General features: G+C 47.7%; 1 protein-coding gene across 1 annotated transcript in view; it reads right to left on the bottom strand.

Moving 5' to 3' along the window:
* Positions 1–18851, bottom strand: part of LOC111144092 (sodium- and chloride-dependent GABA transporter 3) — a 125333-nt gene that overhangs the window by 84480 nt on the left and 22002 nt on the right. Inside the window, exon 5 of the mRNA XM_022498202.1 lies at positions 13013–13145. Within this exon, the coding sequence (XP_022353910.1) occupies positions 13013–13145 (133 nt within the window). The remainder of the gene's footprint in view (positions 1–13012; positions 13146–18851) is intronic.

Here is an 18851-nt window from a genome sequence, read left to right as displayed (position 1 = left end):
TTACCTGGCCAATGCCCATTACTGCCAGGGACACAGGGAGGACTGGTGGTGCATAGAGGGGCATAGAGACAGGGAGGCACGTGTGAGGGAAGGCTTGTTTGGAGCGAAGGAGACTTAAATCTCCTCCATCCAATGCTAGCACTTTCCAAATGCCAAGGAGGGATTCGAGGTGGACCGTCAGCCATGGCCAGAATGTTAGGGCAGAGGGAAGTCAACCAGACATGAGCGGGGAGTTGGTAGGGGGTGCCTGCCTTGCTGGGGGAGGCAGGCAGTGGACAGAGGTTTTCTGGATGGATGAGACCGGTGATTTTGGCAGAGGTTTCAGCCCTTTTAACCTTCCCTTCAAAATGAGCTTCCAGAAGGAAGGAAAACCATATGAATAAAGTATTTCCTTGAGCATTTGCAACGATGGAGGAAAACTGTGAAGTATCCTAAGAGCCCAGCGGTCACAGAATAGCTTATTAAGTCATGGGATATTTACTCAGTGGAATTTAGAAATCATATTACGGCAAAATGAGGGAACATACTTTGGGAAGGACTGTTAAATGAAAATGTAAAATATTGAATTACATCCTCTTGTGATTAAACAGGATATAAGCTATGGTTACATGTACATAAGCATCAAAAGGCAGCATGTGGGGAGAGACCATTTTTTGCTTTGAAATAGCCACTGCTACAATACTGGCTGGATGACTTCCACCCAGCTCACATCACCTCCCTGTGCTCCCCCGGACACCCCTTTGGGCCTATGCTCATCACCCTTCCCTCATCACCCCTGCCCGGAACTTCCTAGACCCAATCCCAGGTCCTCTGCCTGCCGTCCCCCACCCCCGCCTCAATTGTTATCTCACGAGTGACACCAGCACAGCCACTGACCTGTCACCGCATGTGTCACCCTAACTTTGGCAGAGGGGAAACTGAGGCCCTGCAAGAGGAAGTGTGTGAATAACCAGAGAAGGCAATGGTGGCCTGCACTCTGTCGCACAGTCGGCAAGTGGTGGGGTGCGACTCTCGACTCCAAACGGTGGGTTATTCTATCTACTCCTACTCATTGCCGTCTTCCTCTCCTCTGCCAGATTCTTGAAGGCAGGATACACAGCACACAGTTCTTTGTGAGTGCCTAGCACAGTGCTGATATTCAAGAGGCACAAAACGAGTAGCCACTCGCTTCTGGTTTTGTTCTCCAAAAGCACTGTGCTTTGTCTCACACTGAGAGCAAAGCCACTTCGACTCTTCTATGCCTGCCATCAGGGAGGGTGGGTTCCCATTTCCCAGGGAGGCCACACACGTGCGCGGCTCCACTGAGTGCTGGGGACCGGAGGTGCTCCACTCCCCACGGGTTAAGAGTGCCCGCCACCCCTGCCTAGGTCCCCTTTGCAGTGCTCCAACAGGCTTTCTCAGGAGGCGGCCAGCCCTGCAGAACCCCTCCATCCAGCAACCACTCGGACTTTGGGGGGCCTTTGTGCTTTAATAAAGACGGTATTACTGAGTCCCAAAGCTTCCCTCCTTTCCAACCCTCCTCGCTGCCAGGGTTCCCGCTAAAGGTGAAGCGCTGTCATTCAAGGCTAAAGAAAGGCTTGAATCAAGATGCTAAACTCTTTTGACTTAATGTGACAATCTGTGGCTCTCCCCAAACCACAGTTGTGGGAGAAGCACTCCCCACGGGGCACCAAAACCTCTCAGCAGCAGCCTGGGGTGTCCTCAGGTTCTGGGGGCCCGAGGGCAGGGTTCGCCCCACGATGGCCGCCTGGGCTCTCTGCATGCTTCTCATGAGCGCTCTAGTTTCCTCTCTGAATGCAAACATCAGCCTGGCCACTGGGAGAGCCCTGCCACCAACGCCGTCCCCACTTGCTTCGGGTGGCAACAAAGGCCACTTGAGGGCCGAGAGACAGCGCTGCCCAGTTCCTTCCCTGGGCCTGTTCTCTTCCCTTTCACATATCTTTCCCTTTTATTTCCCCTGCTCCCTTTACTCCTGCTTTATGCCTCATTGAATCCATTAGCCACTTTATAGGGTGCTCCTGAAGAATAAATTTTCTGTGTAGGGCTCCTGGTCGTTTCCCTGCTGGCGGCTGCAACACGCCTTAATTTTGGGGGAGGTGGAGGGGCGACGTTGGAGAAAAAGGCAGGCACTCCAGGGAGGAGCCTCCAAGGGCCCCTCAAGGCTGTGCCTCCTTGAGGCAGCTCTAGGGCAGGCTGCCTGGAGTAGGTGGCCTCGCCTGCCCAGAGGCCCCACCATGCTCCTTCCCCACCGGGATGGGCTCTGGTGCCCCAAGATCTTAGGGCACACAGCTTAAGCACTGTGAACTTTGGTCTTCTCATTTGCAAAATGGGAATGACAGTCACACCTCTCTCACAGGCTTGTTGTGGGGACTCAGTGGGTTAAAGGTCATCAGGTCTTTGGAACAGGGTCTGGATCAAAGTGCCACTTAAAGCATTTGCTTTGCTATCAGCATCATGCAGATGATGCGGGCTTTTTAAGAGTCCTTGTGCCACCTCCAATTCCTCTACTTGTTGGTGAATGAAGGAAAGGAAAGGGGGGAAAAATCAATTCAAGGCTATTTGCAGCTGTTTCTGTGTGAGTGCGTCTGTCTGTGTGTGTGTGTGTTTTCTTTTCTCCTGCCTTGGTGTCCTAGAGTTCTGAAAAGAATAAAAACAGAGCCCGAAGGCAGTGAAAAGGCAGGATTCTTCTTAAAATCCCAGCTAATCCTGCAGCTTCCTTTAAAGCAGCAATAGCAAGGGGCGGGGAAGGGACCAGAATTGTTTTTGCTGTGCCCTCTCCTCCCAACCTCTGCTCCTGGAGACCAGGAAACGAGGGGGAAAAATCCATAAATCATCCACAGAGAGGAGGACAGAAGAAGAAATTGAGCAGAGGAGAGAGCAAAGAACAGGAGCCAGCTGGGGAGGGAGTGGGGGGCAATATGAGGGGACACCCTATCTGGGGAGCAGGATGGCTGCCTGCAGAAGACAAAAGCTGGAGAGAGCCACCCCCATTCAAAAGTCAAAGTACTACAAGTTCTAGAACCCGTACAAGTTCTTGAAACTTCTACCCCCACAGAACAAGGATGTTACACCAAAAGGCATCTGATGTGACCGATTCTCTCTACTCTGCTGCCACCTCCACCTTGGTCCCTGCTAACATGGCTCCTACAACCCCTCTCTCTCTCCCACCCATCCATTTACAACAAGCAGCCAGAGCCAGCTTTTCAGGATGAAATTCAGATTATGCTACTCCTGCTTAAGAACATTCCGTGGCTCTCCATCACACTCAGAATAAAATCCCGAGCTTTCCCCACGGCCTACGAGGTCTGACCCCTGCTGATGTCCCCTGCCCCATCTCCTGCCACCCCTGACTCCGTCTGGGCCCCAACTTGCTCGACTGCACCTTAACAAGGTCGTTCCCATTTGAGAACTTCACAAGTACCACTCACCTGGCCAATCCCTTCTCATCCTTCCCATCACAGATGGACACCCCACTCAGGGGTGCCTCCTGCCCTTGTTCTTTCTTCTCCCAGGCCCGTTTTTCTTCCATCCACTGCATTTCAGTGACTTGTTCATTCTCTATCTTCCCCACCAGGCTGTAAGCTCCATGGTCTGGCTCTCTCACCACTGCAAAGAGCCCCACCCTGGTACCTGGCTCACAGTAAGTGTGCAACAGACACTTACTGGATGCATGGGTGAATGAGCAACATCTATACCAAGTGAGCATTTGGATACAAGAAATAGCACATTTGGGGGCTGAAAACATTGGGGGTGACATTTTAAGGGTTTTTGAGAAGAGCTCCCCATTGCAATTATCACTGTAGCTTTGCAATGTTTGAATCGGAACATGCTTTGGGTGACAGCTGTTTATGTTAGTTTCTTGTTAAATGGCAAGGAGTCTGCATGAGTTAGCTTAACAGATTACAGATCCACAAACGTTTTCTGTTAAGTACCAGACAGTGAATATTTTAGGCTTTGTGGATCACACAGTCTCTGTCACAACACTTTAACTCTGCTGTCCTTAACTCTGCTTATAGACATGGATGTGGCTGTGTTCCAATAAAACTTTATTTACAAAAACAGGCCATTGGCCTGATTTGGCTAATCCCTGAATTAGACTAAGGTTTAGCAAAGCCACAAAAGAAGGACAACTAGTAATGACCAGATTTTTCCATCTTCAACAAATATGCATAGAGGTACTGAGAAAATATTGCAAAACCATGACCTCGCTTCACATGCTGTCACTTGATAAAACAGAATGAAGACAGGAACACACAGAATTTACTTGAAATTGCTGTTTCATAGAATACACAGCATTTGTATTATTCTGCATGTCAGCAATATGTTTGTATAAGTGGGAAATTCTAAGAGCAATTTTCACTCTGGAGGTACTGGGGAGCCACCAAGGGCTCAATATTTGTTGCATGTGTGGGTGAGTAGATGGATGGACAACAAAAATGGAGAGGACAGGATGTTTGCCAGGGAGATTACAAAAGGAGACTTGGTCAATAACTGCATGAGACAGAAAGGGAGAAGATGTCAAAAATAACTTGGTGGTTTCAGCTTATGAGACAGGAGGAGGAACGGGTGTCAGGGGTAGTCAAGATGAATTTGGTTGATGAATTAAAAAACAAAACAAAACAAAAACAAACAAAAAAGGACAGAGCAAAGTTGGTCTTTTCAACAAATGGACATCCACATGTAAAAAATAAATCTAGAACAGACCTTACTTACATCCTTCACAAAAAGTAACTCAAAATGATCACAGACCTAAATATAAAACACAGAACTATAAGGGTCCTAGAAGATAACTGGAGAAAACCTAACCCTGGCCATGATTTTTTTTTTCTAGATTTTTATGTATTTATTTGAGAGAGAGAGAGAGATCACAAGTAGGAAGAGCAGCAGGCAGAGAGAGAAGGGGAAGCAGGCTCCCCGCTGAACAGAGAGCCCAATGCGGGGCTCCATCTCAGGACCCTGAGATCATGACCTGAGCCGAAGGCAGCAGCTTAACCCCCTGAGCCAGCCAGGCACCCCCCAGCCACGACTTTTTAGACACAACACCAAAGGCAGGATCCATCAAACAGTTGATAGGATACATTACATTAAAATGAAAAATTTCTGTTCTGCTAAAGATAATGTCAAGATAGTGGGAAGACACACCAAAGACTGGAAGAAAACAGCTGCAAGGCACATATCTAAAATACTCCAAAACCCTTAAAACTCAACAATGAAAAGGCAACCCCATTACAGAATGGGCCCAGGACCCTAAAAGACTCCTCACCAAGAAGATACACAGATGACAAGTAAACATATGAAAAGATACTCTTGGTAATGTCATCGAGAACTAAACATTAAAACAATGAGACACCACTACATACCTATTGGGATGGCCAAACTCCAAAACACTGACAGCACCAAATGTTGGTGAGCATATAAAGCATAATTCATTGTTGGTGGGAATGCAAAATGGTACAGCCAACTTTGGAAGATAGGTTCACAGTTTCTCTCTCCCTCTGCCCATCCCTGCCTCCCCCCTCGTGCTCTCTCTCAAAAATAAATAAATAAATAAATCTTAAAACAAAACAAAACTCTCACCATACCATCCAGCAATCACACTCCTTGGTATTTATCCAAAGGTTGAAAACTTATGTCCACACAAAAATCTCACACAAATGTTTATAATGGCTTTATTCATCACTGCCAACCTTGGAAGTACCCAAAATGTGTATCAATAGGCAAATGGATATGCACTCCAGTGTTTATTCCAACAGTATTTTCAATAGCTCAGATATGAAAGCAACCTAAGTGTCTATCAATAAATGAATGGATAAAGAAGCTGGAATGGAATATTACTCAGCTCTAAAAAGAAATCTTACCATTTCCAACAACATGGATGGACCTAGAGGGTATTATGCTAAGTGATAAGTCTGACAGAGAAAGATAAATACCATGATTTCGCTTATATATGGAATCTAAAAAACAAAACAGGGGCACCTGGGTAGTTCAGTGGATTAAAGCCTCTGCCTTCAGCTCAGGTCATGATCTCGGGGTCCTGGGATTGAGCCCCACATTGGGCTCTCTGCTCCACGGGGAGCCTGCTTCCCCCTCTCTCTCTGCCTGCCTCTCTGCCTACCTGTGATCTCTGTCAAATAAATAAATAAAAAATCTTTAAAAAATAAAATAAAAAACAAAACAAATGAATAAACTAACAAAAAATAGAATCATATACATACATACAGAGAACAAACTGATGGTTGCCAGAGGGGAGGCAGGGTAGGGGGATGGGAGATACAGGATAGAATGACTAAGTCCCAGGCATGAAAGGTAAGCACAGGGAATTACAGTCAATGGTATTGACTGTGACAGCAGCTCCACATATGGCGAACACAGTGTAACATATAAAGATACTGAAACACGATGTTGTACACCTGCAACTAATATAACACTGTGTGTCAACTATACTCAACTAAGCCAATTTTTAAAAAGGTGAATGGATAAACTGTGGCACACCCAGACAATGGAATATTATTTGGTACTAAAAGGAAAGCTATCAAAAGACATGGAGGAACCTTAAATGCACATTACTAAGTGAAGGAAGCCAATCTGAAAAGACCACATACTGTATGATTCCAATGATATGACATTCTGGAAAAGCAGAAGCTACGGAGATGGTCAAAAGATGAGGGGTTGTCAGGGGTTGAGTGCAGGGGAGACGGAAAGGGGGAGCACACAGGATTTTAGGGCAATACTGTACTATACTCTAAGGGTGGATACCTGTCATTATACATTCACCCAAATGTCCAGAATGTACACCAACAAGAGTGAGGCTTTTGGAAACTACAGACTTTGCGTGATGATGAGGCATCTGTAGTTTCATCCGTTATAGCAAATGCCCAACTCTGGTGGGGGATTTTGATCTTGGGGCGGTTACACATGTGTAGGGGCAGGGGATATATGGGAAGTCTCTGTACTTCTTGTTCTGTTTTGCTGTAAAGCTAAAACTGCTCTAAAAAATAAAGTCTTGGGATGCCTGGGTAGCTCAGTCGATTAAGTGGCTGCCTTCGGCTCAGGTCATGATCCCAGCATCCTGGAATTGAGTCCCACATCGGGCTCCTTGCTCTGCAGGGAGCCTGCATCTCCCTCTGCCTGCCACTCTGCCTGCCTGTACTCTCTCTAACTCTCTGACAAATAAATAAATAAAATCTTTTAAAAAAATAAAAAATTTTTAAAAAGAGAGGAAAAAAAAATAAAGTCTTTTAAAAACAAACTACAGGGGCGCCTGGGTGGCTCAGTGGATTAAGCTGCTGCCTTCGGCTCAGGGCATGATCTCAGGATTCTGGGATCGAGCCCCGCATCAGGCTCTCTGCTCAGCGGGGAGCCTGCTTCCCCCTGACTCTCTGCCTACTTGTGATCTCTCTCTCTCTCTGTCAAATAAATAAATAAAATCTTCAAAAAAAAAAAAAAAAACAACAAACAAACTACAAAAACCAAGGACACAGAAAAATCACAAAGATGTCTCCATGTTGTGGTCACTTGATTTCAATTATCCAGAGTAAAACTGTTCATCATCCAGAGGTTGACAAGGTACAAACAGCCTGGAAGTTTCCTCCTAAAGAAAGCAAGTATCTGGGGTGCCTGGGTGGCTCAGTGGGTTAAAGCCTCTGCCTTCAGCTCAGGTCATGATCTCAGGGTCCTGGGATCGAGCGCCGCATCGGGCTCTCTGCTTGGGGGGGAGCCTGCTTCCCCCCTCTTTCTGCCTGCCTCTCTGCCTACTTGTGATCTCTCTGTCAAATAAATAAATAAAATCTTTAAAAAAAAAGAAAGAAAAGAAAGCAAGTATCTTAGGATCCTACATCTTCGCAAAATTTAATAAATAATTGAGAAAGGTTTTTACTTATTTTTCTAATCCAGATTTCTAGCATTTCCACTAGTGTCTAAAGAGAGAAAAAGATCACTGTGCAGAAATAAAACCATAGCTGTTGGACTGGGGTGGGGAAATAAACAGCTTTCTGAGTACCTACTGTGTGCGGAGAACTACAATCAACGTGTTCACACTGAACCTGCATATGGACTCCAGCTGGGGGCATGAGAAAAGAGGAGGCTCAGGCTTAGGGAAGGCAAACAGACTTGGGCTTGAATCCCAGCACCACTCCTTCCAAACAGGGTGGTCTTGGGCAAACCATGCAACCTCTGTGGAACTTTACTGCCTTATTTATAAAACAGGGTTTGAAATTAAAAACCAACATGTCTCCCAGCTTGGACAAGCTACACTCTAATATTCCAGAGCCAATTCTCAGCCATCAGAACCCCAACATTTGTAGCATCTGATTCTCCAACTGTCCTATTGTGAATGCTAGCACTAATACACTGAATTGCAATTGCTTATCTGTCTGTGCCTGCCCTGCTAGGCTGCACACTCTATAGGGACAAGATGGCCCACCCTCCCCTCTACGGCATCCCAGTACCTCGTGGGGAGCACCCAGGTACAGCGAGAATTCATTCATTCCACAAATGCTTATTAAGAACAGTATGTGGCACCTTGCTACACTCTGAAGCTGGAACACAGTGTCTCTCCAACCTAGAGCAGCTTTTTCTGAAAGGTTGCTCACTCTGACCCTGGGGAGATCCCAAATGCTGGGTTCTATGACATCAGAGGACTGTAAAGCACTTGAATGGGGTGTGGAAGAGGACAGCCCCAAAGGACATCTGCAGAGACTATCAGTGGCGGGGCAGGGGTGGGGGATGCTAATGCCAGTGCAGACTCGGGAGCCCACGTGCTGCCTGTTGAGCTGCGGGAGTGGGGCTGGGCCTTCACCTGGGACCCTGTCACAGACTCATCTGTGATCTACTCATTTGTGAACTGATCCCAAATCTCCTCTTAGTCACCTGCTAACAGGCCAGGACTGCAATGTCTGCTTCCAGGAGCAGGGGCCAAGTTCGCTGAATCTTAAGCTAAAGCTGGGGTTATTGTTTTTCCCTTAGATATAAGAGGGGACCAGGAAACTTTTCTCAAGTTAATGAAATTTTAGAATTTCTGCTGAGGTCTGAGTATGGGAAGCGGGCTGGAACTCAGCCATGTCCTGGAGAAGAGCAGAAAAACAGGGTTCTCCTTCCTTGGACAGCCTCATGAAAGCGGCTCTGGCCAGGGCCCCACAGGCAAGAGACAGGGGTGGCAGCTGCCCACTCAGGGAGACTCAGATGACCTGTGTTTATTCTTAGCTGTTTTTGTACAGAACCTAAAAAACCTTTGGACTCTGGGCTTGTGTCCAAGATGAGGTGCACAATAAACAGTAAGAAAAGCATCACCCCCTCTCTTAAGAAGACACCGTGTGCCGATCGGGGACTCCTGGTCCCCTAAAACTGTCAGAATCTCATCATTTATAAACAGCTGACAAGCTGGGCCACCAGGCTCCAGTTCCTGACCTGACAGTGGTCATTTACTGCATGACCTTGGATAAGTCGCTTCTGCTCTCTGAGCCTCAGTTTCCTGAGTGATAAAATAAGGGAGGGGATGGACCAGATAATTTCTAAGAAATCAAGCAGCTCTGGAAAACCACATCCCATCCTGGATGCTAACCCTGGTCTTGAGCATAGTATAGGGGGAAGAACCCTTGAAATGAAGCCTTCAGGAAAAATGCTTCATTGGCTCATCTGACTTCAGTATTTCCCTTAAAAGCACCATCTAGATCCACTGGCAACCAACAACCATTGAGCACCCACTGTGTGCTAAGCTAGCTCATTAACTGCCTCATTATAACCAGCCCATAGGATGTAGGGACATGTCATTGTCCCTACATCACAGGTGACAGGCAGAACGGTACACTCACCTATGGCACAGACTATATGGTCACCAAGACATGGGGTCTGCTTCCTATGCGAGGGTCCTTAAGCAAGCTACTTACTTCCTCCCACAAGCTTCAGTTTCCTCATCTGGAACAGAGATAATGATTGCCCCTGTCTCCTGGGCTTGTTTCATGATCTGAATGGAGTGGGCCTGTGAAGCACTCAGTGATGATTATCTGTTACTATCACGAGCACTACGACTGTTGCCATCATTACCATATCTACTAGAGGCAAGAGCAAGTAGGCTCAGGGAGAATGTATAAAAGGACATCACTCAAAATATCACAATAGTCTAAAATTTGATCAAGTCTAAGGACAGGTAAGATGGAGCAGCTCTGGGTCAGTGTTGCAGTGCAAAGTCTTCAAGTAATTGAGCCCAGGTTCCTGAACCTCTTAGCCTCTGGGTCTCCATCTATAACACAGAGGTAATACCTCCCCAGGTTGTGGGATTCTGTGTGCTAACATGGATGAAAAATTCCTGGCAGAGTGCAGGGAGCAGAAGGCTGTGGATGAATGTTCTCTCCCATGCCTTCCCATATGCTTCTTTTGAAATCTCCAAGAATGCAGCCTGCTGGTCCTTTCTTAAACCCCAGTCCCTGCATTAGAATTCTCGACACACAGGCTTGATGGCTCAACCAATGGCAAGTGGCCTACTGTGGGACTCAGCTTCTTCTTGAGGGCTGGGTGGAACCAAACTTTGCTAAGGCCCATGTCCTGGGCCCAAGAACTCAAGGCCAAATGTGCACATGGACAACCCAAGCACAGGCATGCACTAACACCTTGTCCAGTGGCCCTCAAACCCCACCACACACAACTGCCACCCAGCCAAGTCCACTGGCCTTGGCATTGACTCCCAGGAAAGTTGTAATCTTGATAGAAGCAATCATGGTATCAACCATGACACCTCCTCCCTTCCCTTTACCATTCACAAAGCCCTCTCACATATGTTAACTGGGAAGGAAAAGGCTGTGTTTTGTTCATCTTTAGATATCCACTGAACAATGCTAGGTATAGATACCCAGAAACTACTTCTCAAATGAATAAATTTTATCTTTATAACAAGATTTTTTAAGATCACCCCATTATTCAGCACTTGCCATTAATTACACACTCTGCTAAGCATTGTATACGCATCCTTGCATCTCATCCTGACAACCACTCTGTGAGAAAAGCCTCATATCAATCCCCATTTTGCATAAGAGGAAACTGAGGCTCAAAGAAGTTAAGTGACATGCTATGGTCACATGCTAAGCTAGTGAGTGACAGACCTGAGATGTGAATCCTGATTCCAGACTATGGTTCTTCACCCCTCCAAGTCTTTCTCCTCCTCTTTAGCCACAAGAGGCAGCAAAGAGGGGAACAGGAAAAAAGTGTATATAGTCTAAAGAAGTACATCAATAACACACTGATTTTTAAATTTGGAAAAATAGAAAAATCCTATTGCTTTTTTAAAATTATGTACAGTTAGTCAGCATATAGTACATCATTAGTTTTTGATGTAGCGTTCAACGATTCGTTAGTTGAGTATAACACCCAGTGCTCATCACAACACATACCCTCCTCAAGATCCATCACCTGATTACCCTATCCCCACACCACCTCCCTTCTGTAACCCTCAGTTTGTTTCCTGGAGCCCAGAGTCTCTTATGGTTTGTCTCCCTCTCTGATTCCTTCCCATTCAGTTTTCCCTCCCCTTCCCCATGATTTTGCATGCTATCTATTGCTTTCTCCTGATATAAACTAGAGAAAGCAAAGATCAGCAAAATCATCTTGGCCAACAGGACATGGGTGTCCGTTCTCTTTTCTCTAACACCCCACCCCCTGGGCACATTATGATTCCTTTCTAGTACATCCTCAGCTCCCTTAGAGCTCACAGCATGGGGGCTTGTTGGCACCTGTTTTCTGCTCTCCTAACTTCCCTCCAACAGGTCTGTCCACCTGCCAAATACTTACCACTGTGGGAGCTGAGGGAACCATCTTTTGTAAAAGGACCCAGAGTTGTTAAGTTCCCATTTCCTTGGAGGTTTGACCTCTAGCTCCTGACCAAGCTAACAGATTAGAATAAAGGTGATGAGCAAATGCCTGCTGGAAACAGGCAGGCAAGGAGTGACATGGTCAAAGTGACCCAGAAGTAACTAAAGCTTCATGTCCTCTTTCCCACAAGAAAAAATGGAACAGCACAAATGAGGACACTAATGGCACTGACATTCAACCAAAGGGTCAGGGCAATAGGGAATGGTGGGGACTGTGGCCAAGCAGAGCATCCCTAGAAGGATGTGGCTGCTGCTCAGCTCAGCCAAATTCTGCTGTGTAGGCATGCAGGCCCTAGGTCACCAAACCTTTCAACTTTCCAAAGGATACCAGACTCATATTTCCTTTTTCACCATGAACTCTCCGGATTTTTAAATGCTTGCAACTAATTCTTTACTTTCTTTTCTTAAATAAAACACACAAGTGGGCTGGACTTGTCTATGAGCTACCTCTGAATTGATCCTTGCAGCACAGATGGCTCTGCTAAAGACGTCCCCTTGCTCCTCTATGTTTCGAACCCCCTTGACAGGTAGCTGAGGCCAAGCCTTAGGTTCTGGCCAGGGGCCCGTGGTAACCTTCTGACCAGGCCTATTGAGAGTTGTCTGCCTCCTCCTATTTCTCTTTCCTAAGGAGACAGAGGTCCTGGAGGCTACATGGTACAGATGGCACAGTAAGGTAACAAGATGGAAGCATCTGCCCTTCCCTCCAACAGACTCCAGGTGGGTGCGGTCTCGGGGCCTATCAGTGTAGGCAGCCAGCATTTCTTGCCCTCGCATGTGCCTGGAGCACATGTCTTCATTACAAAACCCCATGGTAGTAGTTTAGCACTTCCAGGGTTCAAAGCACTTTACCTCCCCCTTCCTTGCATGGCTCTCCATAAGACAGAACAGGCTTTGTTATTTCACAGATGAGCAACTTGAGGCTCAGAAGGGAACTGAATAGCCCTGAGGTGTGCAGCAAGTGACTGGTACACTGGGATTCTAGCTCTGGGCTCCTGAGTGGACTCTCAGTCCAGTGTTCCTCCTACCACCCCACAGAAGAGCTGCCTTTTGCAATGTGAACTCCCTGGCACTCTCCGGTTCACGTGTGATCTCACACAAGGACAGCTCATATCCTCCCCTGCCCATGGCTGGTTGCTTCAAGATGCACCTCTTACCTTCCCTGTGGACTTGGTCCCCTTCCAGATGCAGAAGTAACAGATGGTCCAGGCTGCCAGGAGACACAAGGCCAGCTCCCAGCGGAGGTTCCCAATGTGCTCGATCCCATCTGAGATGGCCAAGACCCGGCGCCTGCAGAGGGGAGTAGGGAGAGTCACGGAGGCTGGAAACCCACCCTGACCAACCCCCAGCAAAGCTAGTGCTATAGAGGGGCAGGGATGGGCCACCCACTCATTCACCTGCCCTCCACCATTTGCTGAGCACTTCCTCTGAGCCAAACCCAGGGCTGGGTATGGGGACCCCAGAGAAGAACAAGACCCAGCCTTCTGTCTTCATGGATTCACTCATGGGGGAAAAGACAGGCCAGTTAGTAGATGGTTTATGGTAAGCAGGGCAAGGAGAGGAAGTTGTAGGGCCTCTGGAGAGACCAGGAAGCATCTAGCCTATCTCAAGGTTGCCAGGAGACTGTAGCACTGTCCATACACATTCCAGGTCCCTCCCTCAGCAGAAGCATTATACATCCCTGGCCTGCTGAACTAAACAGTGGACACTGAACTTGCTTTGGCCAGTGGCACCTGTGACACTTCCAGGGCCAGGCGGTGCAGTTCCCCTCTCTCCCTTTTCTCTACTGTTGCTGTCATGACAGGGTATGTATCAAGATGAAGCTTCTAGAGGCTTAAGTTCCCGAGTGACTTCATGAGGCCCTTCTGCTACCCCTTGTCCAAGATGTGGTGTGATCAAGAATGCAACATTGTTGCTTTAAGCTACTGAGATCTTTGGAGGTGTTTGTTATCGTGGCAAAACCCAACCAATCCTGACCGATACAGGGGGTCATGGAAAGAGTTCTGGAAGAAGTGATATTTGAGCTAAACTTTGAAGGATGATGGGATTTAGTCAGGAGAGAGAGGGAGTTAAGGTTGTTTTAGATCGAGGGATTAGCCAGAACACAGAGCATGGGATACCTGGGGAACGCTGGAGCATGGGGATCCGAAGGGAAATGCAGAAAAGGTAAACAGAGAAGTATCCCTGGGAGCCTGAATAACATGCTGAGAGATGGGCTATCCACAGGAGAGAGAGGACCCCTGGCTATACTGAGCCAGTGCCTCCCGCCCCAGTCTTCCTTCAGAACCATCAATTCTTCAGGGTTGACACAGGCCTGGCTCCCAGAGCCCACGCCTGGGGTTTGTGTTTCTTTAAAGTCAAACTTGCCACGCTCCATATTGTGCAGAACCATGGCACCAAAACAAACCCCCTCCAAACTCACTCCACGAACCCCATTCTGGCTGCCAAACCACCCCCGCTGGACCACGCCAGTTGCCTCAGTGCTCTGGGAACGTCCTTTGAGCAAGCAGCTCCCATCCCACCAAGCATGAAAGCCTCCCTCAGTGTCTGTCTCCCTGGGAATCTGCTCAGGGCCTGATTCTGCATTAATTATCCAATGACACCAATTAGCCCTGGTCTACAGGCTCCCTCCAGCCCCAGTCCCTGCTGGAGAAATCCGGCAGTCCCCCAAACAAAATTGGGCTGTGTGTAGCTGTGGACCCACCTGAAAGGAAACCAGCTTTCAGACCTATAGCCAGAAGTGGGAAAATCCACTTAAATACACATTTATTGAGCACCTACTATGTACCAGGCACAACTAATACTACAGATAAAAAGGTAAGCGTGTATAGGTTTTGCCCTCTACTAGTATGTTAGACCAAAAAAAAAAAAAAAAAAAAAAAAAAAAAAAATCCAAGTTATTTAAGGAAGGAGACAGCCACATAGCTACAATAGGTTGTTTTTTGTTTTTTCAAGGTTTATTTCTTTATTTTAGAGAGAGAGCAATAGCAGGAGGGGCAGAAGGAGAGAAAGAGAGAATCTCAAGCAGGCTCTGTGCTCAGCTCACTCTCACGACCCTGAGGTCATGACTTGAGCAGAAACCAAGTCTGAGGCTTAATGGACTGAGCCACCCAGGCGCCCCAGCAACAGTTTTTTGTGCTTTATTTCATTTCTTATGTCTTAGTAGTTTCTGGCTTTAATTCTTTTAAGACCTACAGGCCATTAAATAAAACCTTCAGGAATATCTATTATCATGACAGAGTAGTGGGCCAAAGAGCACAGCCTTTGTGGAACACTTGCTAAAAATACAAAAATTCCTGCACCTCATCCCAGACCCATGGAGTCTGAATCTTTTCTGTACGGCTCCCTGGCAGCTGCATTTTGCCACACTTCCCCAAGGACTGCTTATGCATGATAAGGCTTCTACACTACAGAAGTAGAGTTCCCTGGCAATGAAGGAATGACCTACAAATCCCACCTGAATAGTATTTTTGAAGAGGACCTGAGGACGGTATCCTGCATCCTTTGCGAAGCTACTGAAGGGCTCGACTTTCTCCCTGCCAAAATACTATGATGTACCCACTCACTCCCAAAATTCTGCAGGGAAACCTCATGGTGCTCATCAAGTACCTTGTTTCTAGATTAAGAGTCTCCTAGGCGACATATATCTACCACCTTGCCCACTGCCCCCAACAGCAACCCAAATGCCCAGCAGCTGGTGAATGAGAAGGGTGAAGCCCACACAGGAGAGAAAGTGGGCCAGGGCAGATGGTGTGCTTTTCCCAGTCCACCCCAGGCTCTGAATTTTTCATTAAAGAAACACTTACATGAGGTCCCTAGCTAGCAGGGGGGCACAAGCACACATGCCTTCTTATTGATATGATTGTTTTCAGAACTGGAATTCGAAAACTGGAAATGGCACAGGGATAGAGGGTCAGCAGAGAAGGTAGATCAGCCAGGAGGGAGCTGGCTCAGGTCCCCTCTCTTCCACATTTTGGATGCTACAAACTTTTGAGTCATGCAGCCTGCCTTGGCACCCTCTCGCTTAATTGAACAATCTAATTCCCAGAATGGGAAGATTACTAAAAGCTACGTGGGATGAATTGCTCTTTTGTTCCACCAGACACTATTTGAAAACATCCCCAAACGATTTTCTTTAGGTTTTACCAGAGCTGACTCTAGCTAGCAATGGACCTTGGGTTTCTAAAGATAGGGGGATCGGGGGCCAGGTTCTCAGCCTGCAGGCCTGTGGGTTGTTTTGAAACCCACAAGGGCAGCCTTTGAGAGCCAGGGGCTGGGGCACTCAACTCCGGAGACTTGGAGAAGGCACAGCTCTTCCTGGGAAAAAGCTTTCTTAATGACCCTCCCCCATGAAGAGCTGGGACAGGAGAAAGGTCTGAATAAGGAAGAGTTTGCTGCCAACACCCTGGCAAAAAAAAGGACCAAGGAACAGACCTCCCGACACTGTCCAGGGAGCGGGAAATGTTGAAGACTAGACAGAACTCTTTGGAGACCTTTACTCGAGTTATACTGAACAACTACTATGAGCCAGGAAGAGAAGTAGATCCTTCCTGAGGCATCTTTTTCAGGCCCTAAGTGTAGAATATTTCTGGAGATTGCTATCCAGAGACTAAAATCTCAGAGCTTGGAGGTATGAGGCCTCTGCTTCTCCACCCCTCTGCATATATAGAGATGGACTGGGTTCAAGAGCTCTGCTCCTTACCAGCTGTGTGCCTTTGGATAAGGGACATCACTTCTCTGAGTCTCAGCTTCTTCATCCATAACATGGGAATGACAATACTTCCCTTTGATAGGTTTTCAACCATCATCTAACCCTCCCCACAATCCTTGAGGTTAAGTATAATCACCATCATTTCAAAGTCATACCCGGAGCAAGCAAAAGCCCTGGGATTTGAATCTAGGGATCCTGGCTCCAAAGGCCACACCTTCAGGCTCAATGCTAGCTCCTAGATTCCCCCGGTACGCTTACCCTGTAAAATGACGGCCTTCCCCTCTTCTTCATAAATTAAAGCTGTTGGTAAATGCATGCCCCCAAACTATATTACATGACATAAAGGTAGTGCATATGTCCTTCATACATTTATTAATTTATTCAAGTAGCACTTATCAAGGTGTCCTTAGTGTGCCCATGTTACAGCTGGGGTTCTGTAAAGAGCTCATGTTCTAAAGGGGAAAGCAGACAAGAAAACAAAACTGGGCATGGAGAGGGTCAGGATGGAGAAAAGCAGGGACCCTCACTGGGGATCTGGCCAAAAATAGGATGTGGATATGTGACTGAGTCAGGGGGTCCTGGAGGATAGGAAGAGAATTAGCAAAGAAGTGGCAGAGAGAGAATTGGGGCGGAAAGGCCACCAGGTGCAAAAGTCTGGAAGGAAGGCTCGGTGAGGTCAGGAAAGGGCATAGCATGTTGGGTTAGTGTACCAGAAGCTAGGGTGAGAGGTAGGGGGTGAGAACAAGGCTGGAGTGTGAACAAGGGCTAGACTATGAGCCTTGCTAAGGAGCTAGGGTTTCGTCCTGAGGGCAACAGAAGCCTAGTAGAATCTTAAAACTCTTTGGCTGCAGTGGGAAGAATGGACAGTAACGGTAGAATGGGGCAGGGCTCCCTTAGTTTAGACACTAAAGGGGGAGGGTCTGGACCAAGGTAGGGGAATGGTCCTGGAAGGAATAAGTGGACTTGAAAACAGCACAGGTACAAAGTGACTGTCAGGGGGTGGCAGGTAGCAGGGAAGAGGGAGGTCTCAGCTGACACCCAGCTTCATACTTGGTTCGATGTAGGGTCATTAGTTGAGTAGGAGTGGAGGTTGAGCAGGTGGGAGGAGGAGGTGGTAAAGAATTGATCTTTGAGACAAGATGATTCTGAGGATTGTGAACACCCAGGAAGCCGTAGTGCCCAGAGGCAACTGGGGCTCTGGCTGTAAAGCTCAGAAAAGAGCTGCAGGGATGAGATTGAGACCTGAACTCAGGGTGTGCTGGGAGAGCATGAGGCTGCCTGGGTAGAGCTGGAGGAGGAGGGAGAGGACCTGCCACGGAGCTACCAGAACCCCAGCATTCACAGCGCAGAAAGAGGAAGGGAGGAGCCCTTGCAGCAGGCAGGCAGGTGTGAGCAGAAAGGCAGGGGAGCAACAGGAGAAGGGGGTATCCCTGGAGGCAGAGGGCATTCCAGAAGGGGAAGCAGCCCATCTGCCACGTGCTGGTGGGCAGTCTGGTGAGAGGGAGGGTGTTGCGGGATTTGCAACCAGAAGGTGTGGTAGAGACAAGGCGAGAGGATCCCTGTAGGGCAGACTTCAGGCTGCCGTGGGCGGGGAGCAGGACAGACTTCAGGCTGCCCTGGGTGGGGAGCAGATACATGATGGGACCCTGGTGAGGTGGCTCTTTGGGGAAGTTGGGCTCTTGTGGGTCAGAGGCTGTGGTAGGTAAAAGGATCCCATAGAGTACAAAAGCTGCTTTGCTTATGCCAGTTTTATGCCTGCTTATGCACCAGGTTGGTGCAAGTGGGGTAGTTAATGGGTAAGGGGGGAATGGGGTCAAACACAGGACGGGATAGGGTGTAAGGGAGAAGAGAGGAGGGTAGAAGAAAGAATACACTCGTAGAGATGTTGCCATTTGCTACAGGAACAGGAGGGAAAGAGTTGGGGAAACCATGAGGCCAATTTGAAAACAAACCATCCTTATTAAGAGACTGTCAGGAGAAGACTGGAAGGAGCTGGCAGTGGAGAGGACCATGGCAGATGCCACTAAAAGCCCTACAGCTTGCTACACTCAGTGCTTCCTGTGAGGAAGGTCTGAGGATTATTAGACCCATTTTATACATGGGGAAACTGAGGCCAAATGAGGTAAAGCACCTTGCCCAGATTAGGACTTGAAATCAGGTTCTTCTGGAGCCCATCCTGCATCCCCCAACTGCTGTCTCATTAGAAAGGGACCTAGGGAGAGAAGGCATCTCACTCAAGGGCCCTCCTCCAACCTTCAGGGTCCTAGGGAAATTGCTGGAATCCC

The sequence above is a fragment of the Enhydra lutris genome, unplaced genomic scaffold (genome assembly GCF_002288905.1).
Source record: "Enhydra lutris kenyoni isolate GAN:26980312 unplaced genomic scaffold, ASM228890v2 scaffoldscaffold10, whole genome shotgun sequence".
Classification (NCBI taxonomy): domain Eukaryota; kingdom Metazoa; phylum Chordata; class Mammalia; order Carnivora; family Mustelidae; genus Enhydra; species Enhydra lutris.
The sequence above is the reverse complement of the archived record's forward strand: the minus strand, read 5'-3'. Positions and strand labels throughout refer to the sequence as shown.